General features: G+C 36.8%; 1 protein-coding gene across 1 annotated transcript in view; it reads left to right on the top strand.

Annotated features, from left to right (window-relative positions):
- Positions 1 to 25,634, top strand: part of LOC126758407 (chitin deacetylase 1) — a 104,959-nt gene that overhangs the window by 31,123 nt on the left and 48,202 nt on the right. Inside the window, exon 4 of the mRNA XM_050472666.1 lies at positions 16,732 to 16,859. Coding sequence (XP_050328623.1) covers positions 16,732 to 16,859 — 128 coding nt within the window. The remainder of the gene's footprint in view (positions 1 to 16,731; positions 16,860 to 25,634) is intronic.

Consider the following 25,634-nt stretch of genomic DNA (forward strand, 5'->3'; position numbering starts at 1 on the left):
GAAAGCGCGTCGTTAAGAGCTTTTTCAACTTATTCAAACAACAAAATATGAAACTACTTGGAAATTGATATTATCACAATTGAATGAAAACCAGTTACTTTTTTTATTAAAATGGTATTTTTTATAGTAAACGACGAAGTGTCCTTATTTTATAACATGTTAATATCGCAAGTTTGAAAACAAATGCAAATAAAATTCAAGTGTTTGCAAAATATGAGTAAAATTGAAACAAAAAAACTTATTTTCAGTTTGTTCTCAATTAATTTGATAGTTAATTGTCGTTGATTCCCTCACATTTCTAGATAAACTTTAATTTCATTCACTGCATAGCACTGTCCTTATTATTTTGCACATATCTCACATATCTATGGTGACCCGATATCAGCCGTTCCGACAAATGAGCAGCTATCTGGTAAGAAAGTTTGGGTTAGGTTAGATATGATGGCTGACCTAAAGATAGCTCTTGGGCTGCTATATGTAGCTCTTTGGAATGCCATAAAGACCTGCGCTTCGATGCCAACAAAGTGCCTTATGACCAATAAAAATATGCTCAAACCTAATTTCTATTCCCACCAATTCGTCTTACAGCATAGACGCCGATAGGGCAATGGCCTGTTCGAACCCATATAACCAGAGAGAAGATTGCCTTACTGAAAGCGGGGCTAGGGTACCTTTCCTTCCCAGCACATCAACTCTACAGTTGCCTGCGATTACGCTGTGAGCTGGCATCCATACTAATCTTATCACAAAGTGTTGGAACATTTCCAACCAACACTTCAAAAAAACTGAATGATTGGTTCGCCTATATGTATATGAGGATCGTTTTTTTTTATAGAGCAGAATAGAGAACAAAGCAAAAATATTAATTATAGAAAATCGCTTAATTGTTTCTCAACACATTCTCCATTAAGATTTTTATACTTTTGAATGCGTTTAACCTAATTGTCGAAGCACTTTTGCCACTCTGATCGAGGTATCTTCAAAAAAAGCATTCCCAAAGCATAAGCCGCCTGTTCAGGTGTCGAAAAGCGTTGATCTTTAGTTCATTTTTTAGGAACGAGAATAAAAAAAGTCATTCGGTGTTAATTCAGGACTGTACGAAAGATGACTTATCAAATCGACGTTTAGAGTGCTTTAACGCAGTTGTTTGTGTATTGTCGTGGTGATCCGAGAGTGATTTGTCTTCGACGGTTGGTTTTAATAATTTCTTGAAAGACAACTGACAAATAAATGACTGTGTACCACTCATAATTTCCTGTTCTGCATTGTTCTGGTATGGTTGTGTCATGTCCAGTTTTTTCCAAAAAACGACAACATAGACAACGACTCACCTGGAAGTGCTTCCTGTTCGAACAATTTTTTTAGATTCATCCCGTCTGGAAAAACATATACAGTCGACTGCTATATACCTTCGGGCTCATGCCTATAAATTCAATAAATCCACATATCCCCTGTCGCATTGTCATAGACATGTTTCAAAGCATCGCTTTCGAATTTTTTTTTTTTTAATTTCCCTCAACCAATCGACACGAGCCTTTTTTTGTTTAAAAATTGTCTGAAATCCAACTAGAACAAATTTTTTTTTTTCAAACAAATGTTTATTTACGATTGTCCAGTGAGAATTTCATGACGTTTCATGAGAGTGAAGTTATTGCGTTTTAAGTGAGTGTCTACTATGTTTCTGTTATCGGTGCGAACATTAAATTTTGTTTTAAAAATGGTAAAACTTTACCGAAACGTTCTAATTGATGAAACAAGTTTATGGCGATGATTGCCTATTCCGTGGCAGAGTGCACGAGTGGTTTCAACGTTTTCAAAGTGGTCGTGAGGACATAAATGACGATCAACATGTGGGCATATCAAAATCCGTGATCACCGGAAATTCCGTCGAAACTGTGCATGAATTCATCAAAAATCAGTCGAAATCTTCATGGAAATTCATGGAAATGAAATTGAACAGCTCCAAAACATCGATTTATTGCATTTTGACCGAACATTTTGGCTTACGAAAGGTGTGTGCACGGTTTGTTGCGCACAAATTGACTGACGACCAAAAATTGCTCAGAATCCAACATTCGAAGGACGATTATTTAACCACAAATCACATTTTAACCCTTAACCACTCCCCGCACTCACCTGATATGGCACCGCGCAACTTCTTCCTTTTCGGAAAAATACATTTGCCCATGAAAGGAAATCGTTATGCAGACGTAGAGGCCATTCAAAAGGCTTGCACCGGCATACTGGCGGCCATACCGGCCAACGAGCTAAAATACTCGTTCGACATGGTTGATTTTGCCGGAAAACCATTCGTTGTGTCTACTTTGGAACGCACCTTGTAGTTTCCGGAACAACAACTAATTTTTGATGACTTTCGCGAAACTCATCTTGGAGTGATCTACGGCCTCGATTGGATTCACCATACCATCGATAAACACTGGTCTTTGACCGAGCATCAGCGCCAAAGACTGAATTAAGTCCATCATGTACTGATGTTGATTTAATCCAAGTCAAAAGTTGCAAAAAAAATTATCGCCCAAAATTGTTTGCGATTTAATTCCAATTTTTAGCCAAGATGAATATTTTAATTTACTGTGAACAGCACAAATAACGCTCAAATGTCAAAACGTTCTGATTATCAAAAATGCAAAACTTTACAATAAAGTTTAAATGCCAGATTGCAAAATTAGGGTTGCCAAAGCACGAAATATGGAATGCAAACTACAAACGGAAAATGGGACATATTTTGGTGACTAATCTATTTGAACGGTGTTTTAAAATTACTACTGAGTACTAAATTTTAATTTCCCAGAAGCCCTGCGACAATGCTTTGACATGCCCCCTTTTCAAACTTCGATTCAGACCTATGTAGACTACGAACATGGAGATAAATACTAATTTTCAGCAATCTTTCTTCACTAAAAATCCTAAAATGTGTAATTTTAAAGAATATTATTATGAGAAAAGTAGGCGTGGCTGCACACGATTACGAATCTTTGTAATACCGTTGGTTTGATTCGAAAGAGAAGTGTGTGCACCCTCTAACTCTTACTCTTACTAACACTTTTAAAATATACATTATGACAAAAAAGTATCAGGAAATTATAAGTAAAACTCAAAATATTTAATTATTCATCAATATTTTTCTGTCGCATTCAAAGTAAGCCCAACCAGATTTCGTATTTAGAAACAAGGGAAATAACGCTACGAAAGGAATAACTGTATTTATTTTAATTATATTACTTATATTTTTATATTTTTACAACAAATTTGTATGTAACGGCACCACAGTGCAGCGCACTCTCGCTCTAACAGCGACACACCAGCAACGTCTTGCGAGTCGAAATATAATTTATTATGCATTTAATATGAAATTGGAAATTGGCCTCAGAGCAAATGGAAATTCGATTAGAAGTGCAGTAGCTAAGACAAACATGCAGTAAAAACAACAACAAACATGCGCACATATGTAAATATGTTTGGCGCTTAGGTGTGTGTGTGTGTGTGACGAATTACTTATTAGAATGTATAGTCATATGTGCTGGAAAGACAAATTGGCTGCTGCAGCAAGAAGTAGGTGAAGCAAACACAAGCTGAGAAGCTGTGGGACGCACACACATACACGCACACAAATGTATGGCTGGATATAAGCACAGCCTCCTAAAGTACTGTACAGCAGGGCGTATACGTAACCACTTTAAATGGTAGGCCGACAAAGCGCCGATTTACATACACACAGGCACACACACGCTAAGAGTGTTGTAGTGCTTGAGTAACTGCAATTTCCAACACTTCAAGGCAGGAGAAAGTCGTTGCAAGGGTTAAATACCACAATCACAGTGGGCCAACATTTCGCATGAGGAAATGTTTTCTACGCCGACCGTCGTGAGTGTTTGGCCTACACTCGCAGTTGAAGGGTCGTCGGTGGTGGCACACTTTGGGAGTAAATGTCGCATAATTCATTTAAAGCCAAAACCGCACAAAAGCACACACAGCTGAGATGATTTTATGGCTGATGCACATGCAAGCAAACACACACACATACATGCATACACAGACATAAGCACTCCAACATATGCTCGCCTTAGTCTCACAGACTCTTACACTCACACAAACGCACTTCATCACTGCACTCTCTACACGCCCAACGCTTTAGGTTGCAAGTTGCAAGTACACGCTTAGTGGCATCAACTGAAATTGCTAGCCTGGATTTCGTACAAATCTTGTATGGCTCAGCAAAGTCTGAAATAAAAATTTCATCTCACAGCATTGCAATTGAGTCTCGGGAAAATGTAAAATGGAAAATGACACTAAAGCGTAATGCAAAAGCACACTCGCACACACACTCGGCTGATGTGTGGCACGTTTGGAGGCGCAGTCATTGTAAAGGTGCTTACACAGACATATGCTAAAGCCAAAATGCCAACTAAATGAGATGTCCAACTAGCAAGTGTACCATAGAGTGGAAATAGAGCGCAATAGCGGGACAGCAAGCTGCACGAAGCTGCACATAGTTAAATGTCTTGAAACTCTTTTTTACTGCCAGCCACTTGATTGCCAAAAGAAAAAGTCACCAAAGCGTGCAGTTGACGGCTTTTTTACTGCGACGAGCATCGCACAATTTACACGTTCGCTTTATTATGATTATTGCGCTTACTGAAACACTTTCTTGCCACGTCAGTGGAATTTGAAGCAGCGCATGGCCAAAGCATTTTTCGCTGGTATATGCAAAAATCGAAATTAGGAGTTTAAAGGAAAGGTGGATGTAAAAAATATTTGAAGAAAATAAAAATAAATAGAAAGTGTGTGAAGAGCAAATGCATATACTTGTGCAAATAATAAGGTTATATTTGCTAGAAAAGGAACAATAAAAATCCACGTAAATTCTATGAAAATAAAGACTTTGAAATATAACAATAAATATGTAAAACTTGATTATAACAAGAAAAAACGTTAATTTCGACTGCACCGAAGCTAATATACCCTTCACAGATGCATTTCTTTTAGTAACTATGAGTTCAGTTTATACGGAAGCTATGCGCTATATTAATCCGATCTGAACATTTTTTTCGTAGATTATATTATTACCTTAGGCAATAATCCATGTCAAATTTCGTGAATATTTCTTGTCAAATGCAAAAGTTTTCCATACTAAAACTTTTTTCCGATCGTTCAGTTTGTATGGCAGCTATATGCTATAGTAAGCCGATCTGAACAATTTCTTCGCAGATTACATTGTTGCCTTAGAAAATAATCTATACCAAATTTGGTGAAGATACATTGTCAAATGTGAAAGTTTTCCATACAAGAACTTGATTCCGATCATTCAGTTTATATGGCAGCTATATGTTATAGTAGACCGATATCGGCAGTTCCGACAAATGAGCAACTTCTTGAAGAGGAAATGACGTTTGCAAAATTTAAAAACGATATCTTTAAAACTGAGGGACTAGTTCGTATATATGTATACAGACAGACGGACGGACAGACAGACAGACAGACATGGCTAAATCGACTCAGCTCAACATACTTTATATGTTCACCGACGCTTCCTTCTGGGTGTTACAAACTTCGTGACAAACCTAATATACGCTGTTGAGGGTATAATAATGTCTGAATATCCCAAAAACTTTCCTTCAGTTATTTGGATAAGGCTTTGTGCTGGTAACAACCAAAACCACAGTCGATTTGATTAATATTTTTATGAGAATTTCCTCCATACAATACAAAAATGTGCACTTCATTTCATAAAAGTGCCACGAAAAATTACCCATATTTCGGTAGAAAGTCAGCCATATACACAAATGCCCACATTTTCGATGACTGTGAACTTGAAAGCTGCAATCAAGATTCAACCATTTTTAAATTAGAATTGATACATCTTAAATACATTATTTTTGCTAAGTGTTTATATACTTCTACTACAAGTGATGCGAATATTTCACGTGAACGCAGCTCACTTTTCATCACTCACCAACAAACGCTTTGGTGTTTGACGTTGTGTTGTTGTTGCTGTTGATAATGATGAAGCTGCTGACGTTGACGCTTGTATTTTGATCGAAACGCTGCATTGCTGTCAGCGTGCTTTGATGTCTTCGATTCCTTGTGTAAATCATATGAAATGTGAGCGATTTCACTTTGCAGTGTAAAGCCCAATGTAGACCGTTTTGGCAACTATACGGTTGAGTAATTATTCAAACTACGGCTTGTCATGTGCCACTCAATACAACTCTGTGGGCAAACAAGCTCATACTCAGATCTGGCGTTTATTCGCTTGAACTTAATAGCGGCTTGATGTGGCTTCTGGACTCACACATTTTTAAAGTTTTTATAGTCTTTGACAGTTTGTGGGCAAAAAATAGTAAGACTTTTTTATAAAAATTTCGTACAAAACCCCATTTGTCGAAATTTTTTCTAGGTTGAGGGTTGAGAACCCTCAATTGATGATCCACACGTCAATAAACAATTTTCATTCAAAGATCTTACTGGCATCATCAAAATATCACAAGTATCCGTGAAAACCTTTTTGAAAGATCATTTGAGCTTAAACAAAGTGACAGAATGATTAGTTCCAAAATTACTCAAAATTATCGAAAAACAGCGTCGGGTTAACGTCTGTGAAACAATGCTTTCCGACTATCATGATGTCATGAAACGTATTATTATTGACGATAAGTCTTGGAACTATGCTCACGATCCAGAAACAGACGAACAATCGGCCGAGAATCCATTCTGAGTCAATTGAAGACATTGAACGTGAGTCGCTACGAGCACTGAAGGCTATTCCGGAAATTGACATACATTAACTACTGTTTCGAGGATTCGAAAAGCGTTGGCTCAAGTGTATTGTGGTCAAGGGGGATAACTTTGAGAGGGACGACATAGATTTTTAAGAATAAATGAAGAACTTTAATATTATGAACAAAGTCTTACTATTTTTTGCGCATAGTAGTATAACCCTACTGAAATCAAAAAAGCTGACAGTATTTCAAATGACCTACTCTTTGAAATAAGCGTGGTTGTAATGCGATTTTCATTACCTGCTAAGCAGAAATGCTACTGTTTATTATAAAATCATAAACTACGATCAAGTAGAGGGCGTAGCAAATGGCAATGGTAAATCGCACAAATCGATTCACAAATAAATTTGTCTCATTTTACCAAACGTTTTATAAGTTATCCATGAGTAATTTTTGTATTTGTTTCAAGTATCTTATGAGACCCATTTTATGGATATCTTCGAATTTCGTTCATTTTCACAGTCTATCCTATGAATGGCTGTGTAACCTTACATACCAAATATGGTTCAAATCAGTAAAGTAATTCCTGAGATATAGGTTTTCATCTGTTGCCACGCCCATTGTCCAATTTTTACACTGAACTTTACTGTAGCAAAATGTTTCGCGAGTATAAAAATATAAAAATATTAATATTTCTTCGATTATCTCCGATAAATATCTCTAAGAATGCCCTTGCGAAAAATGTGTAGAATTTTTTCCACACCCGCCCTGGAAAGAATATTTTAAAATATATTATAAGCAAATGTAAAAGCACTGACTTTGTCAAAAATAGATTTTGGACCCGTAATTTAAGGACACGGTGCTAAAACGAACCGCACATTGAAACCCCTTATCACAAAGCGGCAAGAAAAGGCATTCACGCATTCCTCACCTCACCAACCAAAGTGGTACTAACTGAAGCAAGTCTTTTTAACATTCATCATAGAACAAAATTCAGCACAATAATGCTCGCATCTGCTGTGTAAAAACTCAATCTAAATCGAGCTTTAATCTATTGAAAACAAATTGTAAAATCAACAAGCCATCTACGATCAGAAAAAGCTTCAATATTATCAATCAGCTTCAATGTCTTCGACACCGCAACTCATACAAGTGAACACTCATCTGCACTGACTGACGCTGAAATCGCCTATAATAAGTACGCTTTTCAAATTTCAAAAAAAAACAGCCAGAAATTCAGAGCAATAAACTTGAGGGGAAATGAATACACACCGAGGGAGCGGCCAAGTTGTCACTATAACTGTCGGAATTTTACCAAACAGAAAAAAATATATACCTTATATACACATAGCAAAACGACAATTAACGCTATTTTGAATGAAGCAATTAACACAGTGCTGATCAAGAATATAAAAGAAATTTTATATCAACACAAATATGGAATTAAGATCATGTGGATTCCTGGGCATGCTGGTATTGCAGGAAACCAACTTGCAGATGACCGCACTGCTCTTATTGTAATCAGTCAAATATGTAAGTAAATCACATCGTAAATGATTGCAATGCTTTAAATACAACTAGGCCCACTAATTTTGGTAAAGCGAAAACATCAAATTTTGCAAAGACACCTAATAATGACAACTCAGCGCAATCAACAATTCTATAAAATTATCAATCATTATTAGATATCAAACTTAATTTTATTGTAACTAAACTAATGTTAGGTACTTATAGCTGTACATAATATTATGATATAAGAGCCGAAGGCTTCAGTAGTCAGCGCGAGATAACTTGAACTAAATCTATGGTACTCTGAATTTTGAATGTTCTTCTTACAATAAATTTAAAAAAAAAAATTATATCTACGGATCACCAAAGTGGAAATGTTACTAGAAATTACAATTGTATACGAATCTCCAAATACACTTTTACATATCTCAGTAACAATAAAGTGGCAATCGCATTAACTAAAGTTGCGAATTACAGCTAATTTCTAACTTCTGCCGCAAGATGTTGCCACCAACCACGCGCTTTCGCGCTGCTGCTAATAATCGAACTTGAAAATTCGCCAAATTATGCAGAAACTCCACGCAACATTCCCCGCAGCGTCACGCTAAGATCTCACTAGAAAGTTTGAAAACTCTTTTCAATTTCACAGTTTAATGAACACGGTAAATTGTGAAGAGAAGTAAGGGCACAGGGCATACAATTTAGTGTAAATGACGGCAAATTCCATGCGTAAGGGAAATTTATGCAAATTTGTTTGCACATTGAGAGCTGAGCTTATGAAAACAGGAGTTGATTGAGTATTTAATAAATTTATTGCAAAAGAGCAATGTTTCAAAGAAATCATATTTCCTTCAAATCATCAATAACATTAAGAAGTGGCTGTGGTATAATAAATGATTGTTGCTAAAACAGTTTTTCAGTTTCACAGTTTTTCCACAATATTTCAACGCTCAAGTGTTTCTTTTTATGACTTGTTCAGCTCTTCCCTTGAGGCAGAATCAAAACGTGAAGTATTTTATGTTAGCAGTCGCATTGAAACTGGTCATCGCCCAACAGCTGCTAACCGCACGCGAGATCCGACTCTTTCCTTCTCCCATGTGAGCGGATACGTGTGTCCGGCCTACCTCATCGGCTTTCGTGTTTCTAACCATTCTCCATGACCAGACCCCAAATGATGCTGATTTCACACTATTTCAGACACTCTTTGACAAACTTTGAGCGCACAGTTTGCGAGCTCATATCCCCGCTCTGCTATCGGAGTGAATGCTCAGCTCCTTAAAGGAAGCTGCACTTCTTAGCTGTACGTCTACCGTGCTCTTAATAGTAGCTACTCCTGCCTGAAAAACACTAAATTGGTTGAATAGTCCAAAGCTTAGATTGACGAAGAGCTCCTTACAGAAAAATCCTCTCCCACTTTCTCTCTCAGCTTCGACCCAGGAGTTGCCGCTGTAATGCAGTCATCCAAGTTTTCAAGGATGCAATTGAAGGAGGATCGAGTACCTACGTGATCCTGCTTCGACTCCTTCATATACTCAGTTTCTTTGAGGCTTAGAGCGGGTGATATGTAGAGAATGACATGAAGTGTCACTGTTGGTGTAGTCCACATAGCCTTTCTTTAGACACATTCAAGTTTCTAAGCGATTCTAGTCTTTTCGAGCGCTCTCCACCAGACGAATGCACCATAGCATACTCTTAGCTTGACTACGGCTTCCTAGAGGTAAAACAAAATATTTTGTGTTCACCACCCTATGCCTAGAGCTACTCTAGAGCGACATCTTTTATGGTCCCCACCTTTTTCCTAGAATTTCTCTGCAGCAATATAAGGCCACCAATGCCTTCCTTACTCTCTCCTCAGTATTTGGCTCCCACGAAAGCTTTCTATCAAGAATAAGCCCTAGGTATTTTTTTTCTTTATTAACAAGCAGAAGACTCGAGTCCCCGAATTAGGGAAGAAACAAGTCTAGTATTTTATAGCCCTAGTAAATTTGAGCATTGAAGCGGCCAAACAAGTATTTTACGCTTTCATTCTTGACAAATATGGCGAAAATTCGACGTTTTAAAAATTAGGTCAGTGCAAACATGCAGAAGTTTCGTCTACAAAGTAGAAAAATCGAACAACTACAACAAGCTTTGGCATTAAAACACAATCCTTTGCAAATTATGTCAATCTTTAGGCCTTTTTAATAACACTAAAATTTATTTCTCTCCATATTTTCGTATTTTCTAAGTCAGCAGCGCGCACACAGCTATCAAGCTATAGCTTAGACGCCCATTTGTATGCTAACATATGTCGGCATATGCCAACTTTTGCACTGAGCAATTCATTTCAGCTTTGCATCCTTTCCATCTGAATATGCTGATGATTGCTGGAGTTATCACTTGTCAACTGCTGACTTTTCGGCTTCATCAAGCATTTATTTATCTCTCTGGGTGTGTGTGTATCTACAACAACAACATGAATATGCACGTGCTACAATGTATTAAAATTACATTGTCTCACATCTCCATGAGTTAGTAGCGTCAATTGTTTTAACTCTGTGATATCTAAATGCATGAGCATTAACATTGTTGCCCTAAATAAAATGTATTTGCTTCTTTGTGTGTGTGCTTAGACTATGTGTATATATCTATGTATATGCACGTATGTATATATTGTACCTTGTGTCAATGCTCCAGAAATGCAGCTTTCAATACTATTCATCTAATTCCTGGTATTACTAACAGTTTTACGACTTCGATTTGAATACGTGCTGAAGTTGGGAAATACCGTAAGTTTGCCTACAATTGATGTTAAGGAGAAAATTAAATTAAATTTATAAATGTGAGAAAAATGTATTAAAAATATATATTAAAAATTAATTATTTAATTTTTTTTGAACATTTGGTAACCTCTGGTATAAAATGTTATATTAATTAATTTTGGAATAATTTTTCAATTTCCTATTCATACAAGAAGCTTTCGGAAAACGTTAGAAAATGATAGTTTTCTTCAGAAGTGATTAGCTTTATACTTCTCTCTACTTTATCTACTAATCGTCAGCGAGAAATGTCCATTGTGCTTCAGAGAGAGCTCTAGGACTGACCATTAATTTTAATATTAATTATTTTTGTAAGAAACGGAAGCTATAACCATCACATTGCTAAACTAACTGTAAGCTAACGTAGTTTTATCAGCCTAGAGTAGCTTCAGAATTCTTACAAATTTAGGTCTTTAAGCAAAATTGCCACGTCTGACCCATTGCGTAAAAAAATTTGTTCCATATAAAACATAATTGTAATGGGTAAATACTTTGGTTCAATTCGGATTTCTTGGATCTCAATCTTAAATTTGCATTAAAATATTATTTTAATAATTGTCAAAAAGGTGGCAACCCTTTTTAAATTTACATCCAACACAAATAAAAATTATTTTAAATCATCCTAGTTTGTTGTCTGCTTATTAAAATTTTATTAATTTCATACGTTTGGATGTCTACACATGTGGCAACCCTTTTTGAGATATTTGGCTTAATGAAGGTTCTTAAAAGCTTTTAATTGATATCGTCATCGCAATAATTATCTTATTATTTTATTTTATTATTTGATTCGATAAATTGAAAATTAAAAATAATTGGCAACCCTGTCCATGTCAAAAGTTTGAATGTAAACCTTTTTGTATCGTTTTACTGACAAAGTAAAACCAGAAAATATTTTTTGATAGGGTAAAATCTTACAGTCAACAGACAACTTTGCCAGATCGGTGAGCTTTCTTACTCATATTGTAAGCTTTCTTTTATATTATCAAAAAAAAAATTTGCTAAACAATTTTCCAATGTGTGGTTGTGTCAATGTATATTTATAAGTATCATATAACTTAGTTCTTAGAGGGGTGGCAACCCTATTGCTTCCCCTTTATGAAAATCTTTTGAACAGCTTTAGTTTCATAAATATATATTAAAATATCATTAATTTTTATCAATTTTTTTGAACTAAAATTTATTAAATGAGTGGCAACCCTTCCAAAACAATTGCTGAATTACTTCTTCATATCTAAAAATATATAGCCACCATAGTACTCTTTATTCTGATCATTTTAATGGTTTTACTATAATAAGTAATTTATTTTCTTTAATTAGTTAACTATCAAATTTTTAAAGGTGGCAATCCCTTACAAAAATATTTAAAAAAAAAAACGTTTTTAAATTTGTTTTGATATTGGGATTGCAATAATTCCTTTTTCACATCTACATATATTGTTCAATTACATTTTTGAAAAGGTGGCAACCATCTTCAAAAAATTTCCATGGAATCATTTTTAACCTTCGCAATTTGTTACCCATATTATCCAGACCTGACTTTTATTTATTTTAAAATTTCATAAATAAGTGGCAACTCGTTAAAAGCGGTAGGTTTCTTTACGTAAAAAATTTCTTAAATATATAGCCACCATAAATCTTTCTTATAGCAGGTTGTTATATTATATTAATTTATTTATTTCTCGATTTAGTTAACTCAAAAGTGTTTTAAGAATGGTAATCTCTTACAAAAGTATTTCCAAATAAATACAAACATTCTTAAACGTCTTTACATTCATTTGATAATCGTTTGTCGCATCAAATTGTGTTTAAGGAAATTTTAAATAATCATTTGCCACATTAATTTTTTGACATGATATTTTTAAAAAGGTGGCAACCTTCTTTAGAGTATAATGTAGACTCTCTTAAAATTTTTAATTTATAATAAGCAATTTATTTTATAAGTTTTTGGTGAATTATGAATTCAAAATTAGGTGGCAACCCTCTTTAAAACACCATTATGCAAACTATTTCAAACTTATTTATTTTATAGTCACATATAAATTTAATATTTGTTGACAATTATTTATTTCAAATTTTTTATTAAATTAATCATTTCGAAAAAGTGGCAACTTTTTAATTTTTTTAGTTAAAATAACTATGTAAATTCTTCTCAATTTTTTTTGAGTTTCAATAATTTATTTATCTTAATAATTTTTTTTCGATTAAAAATTAAGTAGCTGGCAACGCCCTTTAAATAAACATTATGTAAACTTTTTCCAACTTATTATATTTTTAATGGCCATATAAATATTTTATATTTGTTGACAATTACTTATTTCATAATTTTTATTGAATTAAAAATTTTGAAAAAGTGGCAACTCCTTACCTTTTTTAATCAACATAACTTAAGAATTTTCTTTCAACTTGCTGATTCTCAAAATCTCCCCGCTTCCACGGTACGCAGCAATCACTTTCTATTTTGCAATCTCTATACAATCCACTTAACTGCTGAGGCACTATAAATTCAGGTGTTAACTACAACAACAAGCACAACTATGTATTTGAGTGTAAGTATGCGTTAGCAAAAGCATTGTAAGGATCAGTAACGTAACTAAAAGGACAACTGCTCTGACCTATAAACGCAAACGCCGATAGGTCATTTGTCTAAGAGTATTTGTCGATATTTATATGTATTTGCAAGGGTGTTTAACATATCAACAACACAACACGCATTTAGCTAAACAACATTAGACTATGTCAAGCTGCTGCAGTGTACCATTCTCATACACACGCACATATAAGTAACAGATGTTCACACACCACCAAATACCAAGTGGCAATATTAACTCCTTCAACGTCTCCAGCAGCTGGTTGCAACGCGTGGAGGGGGGTGGTGGTTCGCCGCCTGACTTGACGCTCATGCATAATTCAGCAAAGTGTTCCCTTCACTTAACGGAATGCCAATGCAATTTCACAATCACAATAACAATCGATGCATTGCAATTGCAAATTTGTTGCTGTTGGTATTGCTTTTATGGCAGTTGTTGTTCTCGATATCAATATCGAATTCGTTGAAAATGGAATTTGTAAGCCACTGAATGCGCTGGTAAGCAATTACTAGACACAAGAAACAATAGCAAAGTAATCCGAAACCATATCTATATATATTGAAAGCATAATACTCGGCAAAATGTATTAGAAATTTAAATTGTGGCAATTAAAGGTTAGTTTTCAAATTTCTATGGACTAAGGGCACAAATTATTTTATTATTTATACGATATCTCGGTTATTCAAATCAATTCTGGAATTGCTAACACAACAAAAAAATGTGTTGCTAGCGAAATTTTCCTAATAAATATCAATATTTATTTCAAAATAATCCCCACCAGTTGTAATACATTTATGCCAACGATTTTTCCATCGAAACACTTTTCATAAATTTTGGGATGGCCAAAAATTCTGTAAACGGATTCCACGGAGTGATAATTTCAGTTTAAGGGGAAAAAATCACGCGAAGCTAAATTTGGTAATACGGTAGTTGATCGATGGTATTCATTGCGTTTTTGAGTTTAAATTCGGTCACAATCGTGGCTCGATTCGATGGTTCTTACAAAATTCCGACCATTTTCGACGGATGTTCTCACGCAAACACCTCAATACGGCCAAATAGAACTGTCTATTGACCGTCTGTTCCTGCGAAACAATTTATGATGTACCAAACCACGAATATACTCATAAACCCATGTCTCATCGGGAATTGCTCTCCATGAATGTGGGATAGGCATTCGCAAGGGCAAGCATGTACAAAGAGACCTGTTTACGATACTATTTTTGAAAACAAATTAGCTTTATTAAGACGAGTTGAAAGAACGCGCTTCATATCTAAAATATCCACCAAAATTATTCGAACGGACTCGGGAGAGATGTCGAGCTCTCTTGCTATCTCTCTAATTGCGGAGACGATGCTATACCCGTTCGGGTAGCACAACAATGGTTCGCTAGCTTCCAATCTGAAAATTTCGATGTGAAATATGCATCTCGCTCTGATCGACCTATCGTTGAAAAAGTCGATGAAATTATGGAAAAGATTGACCAGACCCATCACATAAGCAACCATGACATCGCTAAGGAACTTAACATTTATCATCAAATGGTTTTGAACCATTTAAAAAGACTGCCTACAAAAAAAAACTCAATGTTTGGATACCACATGAATTTGTCTGTGAAAAATTTAATGGACCGAATTAACATCTGCGATTCTTTGCTGAAAGGAAATGAAATCGAACCATTTCTGAAGCGAATGGTAACAGGTGACGAAAACTAGATGAAATACGACACTAAAGTGCGAAAAAGATCATGGTCCTAGCGTGGTGAAGCTCAACAAATGGTAGCAAAGCCAGAGTTGACACCTCGAAAGGTTATGCTGAGTGTTTGGTGGAATTGGAAAAGAATCATCCTCTATGAGCTGCTTCAGTCTGCATCGATTGATTCTACATTTTGCTGTCAACAACTGATGAGATTAAAGCAAGCAATCGAAAAAACCGGCCAGAACTGATCAACACCATCGGGCTACCATTTGTTTCGGTCAATGCAGAACTCCCTTAATGGAGTAAAGTTGGCTTCAAGGGAAACCTGTGAAAATTACTTCTCGCAGTTTTTCGCCGAGAAACCAAAAAAGTTTTACACTGATGGAATAATGTCTCTAGCGGAAAAGTGGCAAAAAGTGGTCCACCAAAACGATATATATTTGGTTCGTTAAAGGTTATTAAATTCAAAAAATTGTTGAAATTCGATTAGGAATACGAAGAGACCAATATTTATACCTTGAAAGGAATATATCAAGTTTGTCACGAAGTTTTGAAAACCCAAAAGGAAACCCCTTATACAAGATGTATATAAATGATTCGAATGGTAAGCTGAGTCGATTTAGCCATGTCCCTACGTCTGTATGCATATAAGCGAACTAGTTACATGGTGGCTGCACTGGCTAGTTCATGAGGTTCGGATGGAAGAGAACACTTTAGCTATGAAGGTTTTCAACGCAGTAACCGCCGGTGGAAGCAGAGGAAGACTTCAACTCCGTTGGAAAGATCATGTGGGAAGGATCTGGCTATACTTAAAATGACTTGCACGCTTTTGTAAACTCGGCTATGACCGCGTAAGCGGTGTTTACGCCAGTAAAGAAGACGGTTTTGGTGATATCGATTTGAAAATTTGCTTACGTCTTTTTCCGCCAAAAAACTTGTCGGACTTGCCAATATCAGTTCACTATAGCAATAAGCTGCTATTAAAACTGATCAATCATTTTTTATTTCTCTAGATACCTTCTTGAAATTTTACATAGATTATTCCCAAAGCAACCGGCAATCTCCGAAAAAAAATTTTCAGATCGGAACACTATAGCATATAGCTGCCATACAACTGCCCTATCAAAATCTAGTGCTTGTATGGAAACCTTTGTACCATACCTGTGAGGGGTATTATAGCTTCAGTGCAATCGTTATTAAATTAATTTTTCTGTTTTTTTATTTAAGTGTGTCTACAATTTTCTTTGAGTGTATTGAGTTATTGTTTAATTTCTGCTATGCTTCCTGTTTGCGCTGCAGTTAGTTAGTAGTCAATTTAATTTCTCCTTTATTTATTTGCACATTTGGAAACGCGGTTCAAACTAACACATATTTCTTTTTGTTCTACAATTTTGCAGCACCAACACCAGCAACAGATGCCCCGGCTGATATAGCGCAGCGTTGCAACACCGAAGAGTGTCAATTGCCATATTGCTTCTGCTCAAAGGATGGCACACAAATTCCGGGCGGTTTGGATCCGGAAAAGGTAAGTGCAAGCACCGAGCAAGAGAAACAAAGTTGCATAAATACTAAGCGACTCTTAGCCTCGAAATAATAGTCAAATATACAGAAGTCTGTGTGTATGTTTCGGAGGAGCTATGCAACATATGACAACAACGCTAAGCGGCGCCAAGCGCTGCTCTATCACATTGTTGCCATTTGCTAGCTAACGTTTGCAAACCGTATCATAAATGCATAAATAAGCAAGCTGGCGTCACGAGAGCGCAAGTTGCCACTGTACCGTTTGATTTCCTGCAGCCAAATGCTGCAGCTCTACCTTTGCGCTTGTCGCTCTTAGCCAGGTTATTCCCGCTGTTTGGTTTATTGCAAATATTTTTTATATGAGGAATGGTGATATTTAACAAATCTAACGGAAATATAGCAGCAACCGTTGCATATTTCAGTTCCACCTTACTTAATCGATTTGGTTTCCCGTTTATTAGCGAGAGAAAAGATTAAAGGAAGCATGATACGATGGAAGAATTCATAAGGATTTAAGTATTTAACAACCAAAGAATTGTTTATTTATTGGGCAAGCAATCAATAGGAGGAACTTAGCTCATATTTTCTTTTAAGCAATTCTAGCTACTGATTTAGAATGTTGTTTTGGTCAAATAAGATAGAGAATAATGAGATTAGTATACTCGTAATTATATGTGAAAGCTCACAGTATCATAAAGCCCGAGCGTTCCATCGGAAATTATCAAATACTCAACTATTTATAACAAAGGTCACTTCTGTTAAAAGACACTCTACAGAACTTTTCCGTATCTTAGAAGAAAACAAGAAATTCTGCGATATCCGAATACGGATTGAGCCTTATCGCGAATATGCTTGGTTTCTTAGGTAATACCGGAACATATTTCCCTTACTCGTAACGAACACATGTTTCGTTACGCTATTTCATGATTGAACATTAACTTGACTTGAAACAAAATCGAAGGCTTCGTGGTTACTGGAATATTTTTCAAGTGGAACTATTGTAATTACCACCACATTTGACCCGGACTGATCAATAAAAACTACACGTTTAAAGAGAATATTTTATTTTTTTATAAACGCGTGAAGTTTGGTATCTCAGTTAGTGTGTGTTTATCTAGCGATTTTTCTTCCTCTTTTTTATTGGCGTAGACAGCGGTTGGAGATTCCAGGTCCGTTTCCACCTAGTTTTTCCAAAGGAGTAGAAGTTTACCTCTTCCTCTGCCCGGCGAGTACAGCGTAACTACTCTCAGAGCTAGAGTGTTTTCATCTATTCGGACGACATGACCTAGCCAGCGTAACCGCAGTCTCTTAATTCGCTGAACTGCAGAGTTTGTCCGGAAAGTAATAGGACTCCGTCGATTTAAAGAAATTATTGAATCAATCGTTACAATTCTTTAAAAAGTTTCAAAATAGGCTCTTTCTGCGTCGATGCAGCACTGCCAACGCGATTTCCAAGCATTGAAGACGTCACAGAAGGCATTCTGCGGCATGGTCGTGAGAGCTGAGGTTCATACTGTTGGATACCCTCTGTCATCTTAAAATGCGTGTCTTTCATCGGCTTTTTCAAGCAAGTACACTAAAAAGTCTGGGGGCCACATCTGGGCTGTAAGGCAGCTGCGGAAGCGTTGATATGCCGACCTTGGTTAGATAGCTGTTCACAAGAAAGGCGGTGTGAGCCGGGGCGTTGTCGTGGTGCAACTTCCAATCGTCTGCAGTGTTTTGGCGGAGCCGATTGACCCTTCGCTTGAGTCTCTTGAGGACTTCCACGTAAAAATTGGCGTTGACGGTTTGTCGGTTCATGGCGGACGATGCCTTTGATGTCAAAAAAGACAATGAGCTTAGTTTTCGCTTTGGATTTTATTATATTAAAAATATCGGGTACTCTACATTCAAAAAATAATTAATATTTAAATAATAATTAATATATAAATATTATTCACTTTAATTAACACATAAAACCTTCAGAAATTAATTACTCTCAAAAGAAGAAGTTTTTTTAAACATTCCAGTGTTAATCAATTAAGTTCATTGCCGGGCGAATTATCCCTTTTACAGTTAAAGTATTTATTTCGATTGTTATATGATATTTATTAGCGACGCTAACCTTCATAAGAACTATAATCCTTCAGTCTTGTGTGGTGGCTGTGAGAATAAATGGCTAGCAGCAATTGACAACCAACAGTTAGATGGCAGTCAGAGGATTTATCGATGTACAAAATTAATCTCTTATTTGTGGTTAATTAAGTTATAATTAATAAGTTTCATAAGAAGCTTGTAGCAAAAACTATGATCCTAATGATAGCATAACTCACTTACATATACATACATCAATTGAGAGCGGCATTGGAATGTGCGAAAGTGAGGAGACACATACATGGTTTGTGGGAGTACATGGCGTATGATTAATGCTCATATAAGTATGCAGTACGAACGGCGACAATATGACAAAGCGTTTGCGGATGTTATCGACTGCATTACACATATACAACTGAATATACCCAGTTATACATACGTATGTGTATGTATTGTGAGTAGTTATCATTCCATCATAATTATTGCTACAGTAGAAGCATAATCTTACCTCATTTTGCTATCATATACGTATTTATGGACATTAGGATGGTGCTGAGAAATTAAATTTGGAATTTTTCGGTCACAGGGCTATCATTGTTGACACAAAGAGCAAAAAAAAAGAGAATTGATATATTTCCAATTTAAAAAAAAATAAAAAATGTATGCCTAAAATCAATGTCATACTCATACATATTAATCATAAATAAACTTTATCCCTAAACGGAAAAGTAAATTTTTTAGTCCTTCCGCAAAATATTAAAGTTTTGTAACCCACATTAATAACTTCGCTTAGGAACTAAAAATTATACTTAATAAATATCTCGTTTCATGGTTTTATTTACTTGAAGATACAAGGTACCGGTGGCACCGCTGCCGCTGATAGGAGACTTTCATCTGCAATCGGCGGACAGTCAAAAATATTTAGGGCCCATCCTGGATAGGAAGCTTTCATGGAAGCCAAATATCGAAGAGTGCGAAAAAAAAAGCCATAGATTCATAGATTGCCTTCTACTGCTGTAGAGGAGCCATTGTCAAAAGGTGGGGCCTAGCACGGGAAGTGGTCCTCTGGTTCTACGACACCATAGTCAAGCCCATTATGTTCTATGGAGTTCTTATGTCGTGAAGGGCTCCAGAAAAGACCACAAGACCACAAGAAACTCGATAGCTTACAACGGGCGGCGAACATCAGCATGAGTGGTGCACCAAGGTCCAACCATGGCACTTAACGCCACCTTGCACATAGTGCCCATAGACATCGTCGGATCGTGTATGGCTGCTATGGCTCCTTTTCTGCTCATATACCGACTAGGAAGTTGTTAGTGGGAAGAAGCCGTTGTAAGAGAGGAGTTCTTTACGGATGGGTCACAGCTTGGTGGAAGGTTGGTGGAGGGGTTTACTGTCCGGAGCTCTCTATCAACTCCAGCTTTATACTACCTGACTATTGCAGTGTTTACCAAGACCGGTACTGGTGCCAGGACACTGTGGAATCGCAAGAAATTATAAAGCTGATAAGCTAGCAAGGAAAAGCACCCTAGAACCGCTATCAATAGATTGGGAGCGGGTCGGTGCTCCCGTATCGTGTTATATTCTACTACTAGGCAGCTGGGCTTCGCGGGAGCTTGACCAGCGCTGAGCTACCATCGCAACAAGGGCTGCCACAAAAGCCTTTTGACCCAAGATCTATCACAACAGACCTAGTAATATCTTTGCCCTTAGTAAGGCTAGCCTTTCTCTAGTTGTGGGGCTTTTAACAGGTCACTGCTCTATTGGCGTTCAAACTGTAAGGCTGGAAATCTTACCAAGCGCTATCTGTAGAAACTGTAAGGAAGAAGACGAGGTGGAAACAACTCAACACATCTTTCTTTACAGTCCCATGTTTGAGAGGTCAAGACTTAAACACTAGGGAATGCATACCTTCAGACATCTCACCAAACTGGCAGGAATGGAAATTAAACGCCTGTGCAAATTTGTATTGTCTACTAACCTTTTTGCTAATTTCTATGTTCCAATATAGGAGTTCCTCATTTCTATGACTTCACAAAGTACTACATATAGCAGTCCACGTACGATCTCTCTGGATCAGACATCTAACCCAACTAAACAAAAAATCGCGTTTAGTTTTTGGATTTAGAAAACCTGGTTTAAAAAATTCAACTGAGGTTTAAAAACCTCCCTACTCTATATACTTACATATTCCAGGTAACTGATTATGAAATACTTCTATGTCTACACATCGTATTTTGTTGTTAGTTGTTGTCGGTTGTCTTGATTGCGGTTCTCGAATGCAGCTACTTGCTGCATTACACTTCGCTACACTTAATTATTTTTGGCGCAAAGTTTGCCAAAGTAGCGGCGCTGCATCGTGCGCAAGGAGTCGTGTGTACGCCGGCAAATTAAAATTCGAATATCAAGTTTCTGCTTTGGCAACATAACAATTTCGGGTTCAAATTTTTTACGTGCTTTTACCGAGGTTGTTATTAGCTGTGCTTAGAAGGAACCAGCTACTTAAAAACTCATTATTTAAATATGGCAAGGCTTGCGCGCATGATTCACTCAGCTGGAAAGCACTTTAAGTTTATTTAAATGGAGTCAAATAGTAGTGAAAAGCTAAATATTTTAAACTTTTCGAAATTTCGAAAATGTTATTTAATTCATTCGATTTTCTGGGTATTCAAGTGATTGCATAGAATTATACATAAAACAAACACGCGGAAATTGTAATTAAATTCTCCGGGCAACTGATATGTCAAAAAAAATGTATTTTGAAGAAATGCCTCGTTCTTCAACTGATGCAAATAATAAAAAAGTGAAGGACACGAGGCTTGAAAATCGTCAGGTGAATATTAGAGAGATAGCAAGAGAGCTCGTTATCTCTGGCGAGTCCGTTTTTGGTATGAACTGAGTTCTTGCTCGACTCCGCCCAGTAAAGGGGAGTTCTCTTCATAAAGAATACTGTAAACTGTGCAGATTCCGATCCCAAATTCATGGAGAGCATTATAACTGCCGATGAGACATGAGTGTGACATGCAAACAAGTCAACAAGCATCGGAATGAGGGAAAAAAACGAGCCGAAACCCAAAAAACCACTCCAAAGCCGCTCAAAAATCAAGAAGCTTATTGTTTTTTTCCCGATATTCGTGGTTTGGTGGATCGTGAATTTGCTCCGAAGAGACAGACGGTCTGTACGGAGTTCTAAGTGGTCGTATTAAAGCGTGTGCTTTAGAACATAAGTCGAAATTGTAGACGATAATTCATAGATTTTACCGGATGATAATGCACCATCGCATCGAGTTTCGATTGCGATCGAATTTAAACACAAAAACGCAATGAATAACATCTATCAACCATCGTATTCACCAGATTTGGCTTTGTGTGATTGTTTCTTCTTTCCTAAACAGAAATTGCCGCTCCGTGGAATCCGTTTTCAGTTGATCGAAGAGATAAAACAAAATTTGGTGAAGGAGCTGTAGGCCAACCCAAAAAGTCCTCATGAAAAGTGTTTCGAGGACTGGAAAGTCGTTGGCATAAGTGCCTTTATTACATTTGGTGGGGTTTCTTTGAAGGCGACAAACGAAAATATTGATGAATGATGAAAAATTAATAATGAATGTAAGTAGGGTTTTGGAAGGCTGCAACTCGAGAACTATTTGAGATACCGATCAAGAATTGTAGTAAATAATTTTGAAAAACAAAACCCATCGAGTTAAGAAACAAAAAGCAATCAGCTCATTTCAAAATTTTCATTAATTATAGAAACTAGAATCAACTAATGCATTCTCCTGCACCTAGAACTCCCAAAAACTAAAATCTATCGCGTTAAATAGTAAAAATATAACCTAAAAAATAAAATAACGCAGCGTTAAGGCACATTAGTACTAGTACTTCTTTCCACTTACTCCATACACAAAAACCAATCGCCACAAATAAAAGCATCAAGTCGCCTGAAATTGCAAACTCAGCTTCCCTGCATATTTTAATACTGCAAATATACCAGCGCGCTGAGTTGAGCGCTCTATTATTCCTGCAACACACAAACCACTTTATTGCCACAACTATGAGACACCGCTTACAAGTTCAATCTGCAACCAAAGCTAAGCGGCAATCGGCGCGAACGCCGGCTGCAGCTGCGTACAAACATTTCCAATCGACCATTAAATATTGCAAGTTGGCGGTGCCACCAATGCGACGAACACGCGATAGTGTTGCAAGCGACGATTAATGACAGCGCTGTCTGATGGAGCAGCGCTGCAATTCACACCACATTTTTTCCATCCTTATTATGAATCGAGGTACTTGCCGTTTGGAAGCGTCGAGTTCTTCTTACGAATTTCCTTGCTCCGCTCTGCATTTTTAGTGCTATTACTTTCTGCTTTCTTTAATTTTTTTTTTTTTTCAATTTTTTTCAATTTTTTTCCAATTTTTTCGGCTTGCACTTCCATTTGCGTTTAGGTTGACAGTTGCACGACGCTAAGTGCAACACAAATCTCTCACTCACCTCCCGCTCCGTACCGCTCCGCCGCTCGCGTGCTTTGTGCTACATAAACTCACGCATTTTCATAGCATACTTAGCGGCGCACAATCAACCAACCAGGCAACCAACCAGCCAGCCAAGCCGCCGAACACTTGCTCACCAATCGCGCTGATTATATGCTGATGGCGCGCTTTATTTGTCCTGAATTTTGCATAATATTGAATGGCATATTTCAATGCGCGCTTCCGCCACGAAAGTAAATCACGCCCAAACAGAAGGAATAAGAAAAAAACAAAAAATCAAAAAAAGCGAAAAAAGCGAAAAAACGACACCGACAAACAACTCATAAAAATAATGGATGTGTGAAATGAAAGCGAAACGAATGGCATGGCAGCGCTATGCGAAAGCCACAGGAAGCGCATAAAATCACCAATGGGTTATTTTTATTTGAGCGCCAGCGATTTTTCAACAAACTCTTATCATTATTATTACGTTTTATTTTCTTTTTGTTATATTTATCGATTCTTTTTGTCATTTCACACAATTTGTGTGGCGCTCTTGCTTTACGGTCAGCTGGTGTTTGCATTTATGCACCGTTATGCGCGCTGATTACGTTCGTGAAGGAGGCGAACTACTCGTGGAAATCGTAGTAATCGCAGCAGCTGCGTTACGCTCACCGCAAATTGTGGATTTTAAGTGTCGTTGAATACCCGATAAGCGATTTATGAGCGTTGGCGTCATGCAAAAATATGTTGATGACAAGTGTTTAATGTTGTTTGCATACCTCTTAGCGTTGAATGAGAAATATGTATGTAATTTGTGTTGAAGTGTGAGTTTATTGGCGTGGCATTAGTTGGATCCTTAAAGCAGCGTTTAACAGTTATCTCTTTATTATGGCACTACGTCACGAATAGCTTATTTTAGTTTAAAAAATAGTTAATTATTAGTTTGTAAACAGATTAATACTGGGAAAATGTTGAAAATCGATTTTGATGCACACATTTTTTAACTAATAGAAAACTAGTGCATCAAATGGAAATTTAGTTATATTGCGAGGTGGCCTTGACTTCACCATGCGAGCTAAATTATATGATTCCAAAGGGTTCTAAAAAATTTAGATAGAAGTGTATGAGTCACACTCATTTAGAGTTATTTTAAATTATTTTCAACCATATTCAAAACTTATTTTGAAGTACCTATGATAATTTATAAAATGCAAACTGCGTTAATTTGACCACTTCTCTACTTACTGTATTTGCGCACTATGTTCTTGACAAAAACTTTGAATTTGAAAGCTCCAGTAAAGCTATCGATCTAAATTCAGTAAAATAAATTATATAAAGGGTGATTTCGAGGTTCCCTACAATCATTCTAAAGATTATTTTTTGGAATTTATTTTTTGAAGATTATATCTTTCACATGTTGGCTGCGGTTACGCCTCAGATGGTCCATCCTTTGAGTCTAATTTTCGCCAACTTGTTTAAGCATTTCGGCTGGTTACTGGCGAATGTTACACGTGATGTTTTACTCCAAGACTTCATTCGAAGCGGAGTTGTCCGCAGAGACTTCACTTTACATATCCCAACAGAAAAAAGTCTAACTGTGTGATAGCACACGATTTTGGCGGCCAAAAACGACCCAAAACGTGAAATTATCTGCTCACCGAAGTGTTCTCTCAATAAATCCTTTGATTGATGCGATGTGTGGGAAGTGGCGCAGTTTTGTTGAAATCAAATGTCGAGATCACGAGGATCAGTTGTTTTTGAAGAAATATTGACGGACGTTCTCATCTGCATCATTTTAAAAAATATGGAGCGATAATTCCACCACCCATAAATCACACCAAAGCGTTGTATTTTCTGGATGAAAGTGCAGCTCTTGAATCTTCTCAGAATGCTTTTCGTTCGAAATGCGGCAATTTTGCTTGTTTACACACCCATTGAGCCAGAAATGGACCTCATCGCTGAACAAAATTTGGCTCGAAAACGTCGGATCTTCTTGAAACTTTTCAAGAGCCCATAGAGCGAAGCGATGTCGCTTAGGAAGGTCGAGTATTTTGACCTCTTTCAATTTGAGTTCTCGACGTAAAATATGCCTAGTAGGTACCGAATTGATTCTCCACGATCTTCGTGCACATTCTCAGCTACGGCTGCTATATTTTCTTCACTGCGTGCTGAACGCTTACTTCAATTGGATGAGTTCGGAAGCGTTTCCCATTAATGAATTCACCCCGTT

Source organism: Bactrocera neohumeralis, chromosome 5 (genome assembly GCF_024586455.1).
Source record: "Bactrocera neohumeralis isolate Rockhampton chromosome 5, APGP_CSIRO_Bneo_wtdbg2-racon-allhic-juicebox.fasta_v2, whole genome shotgun sequence".
Taxonomy (NCBI): Eukaryota; Metazoa; Arthropoda; class Insecta; order Diptera; family Tephritidae; genus Bactrocera; species Bactrocera neohumeralis.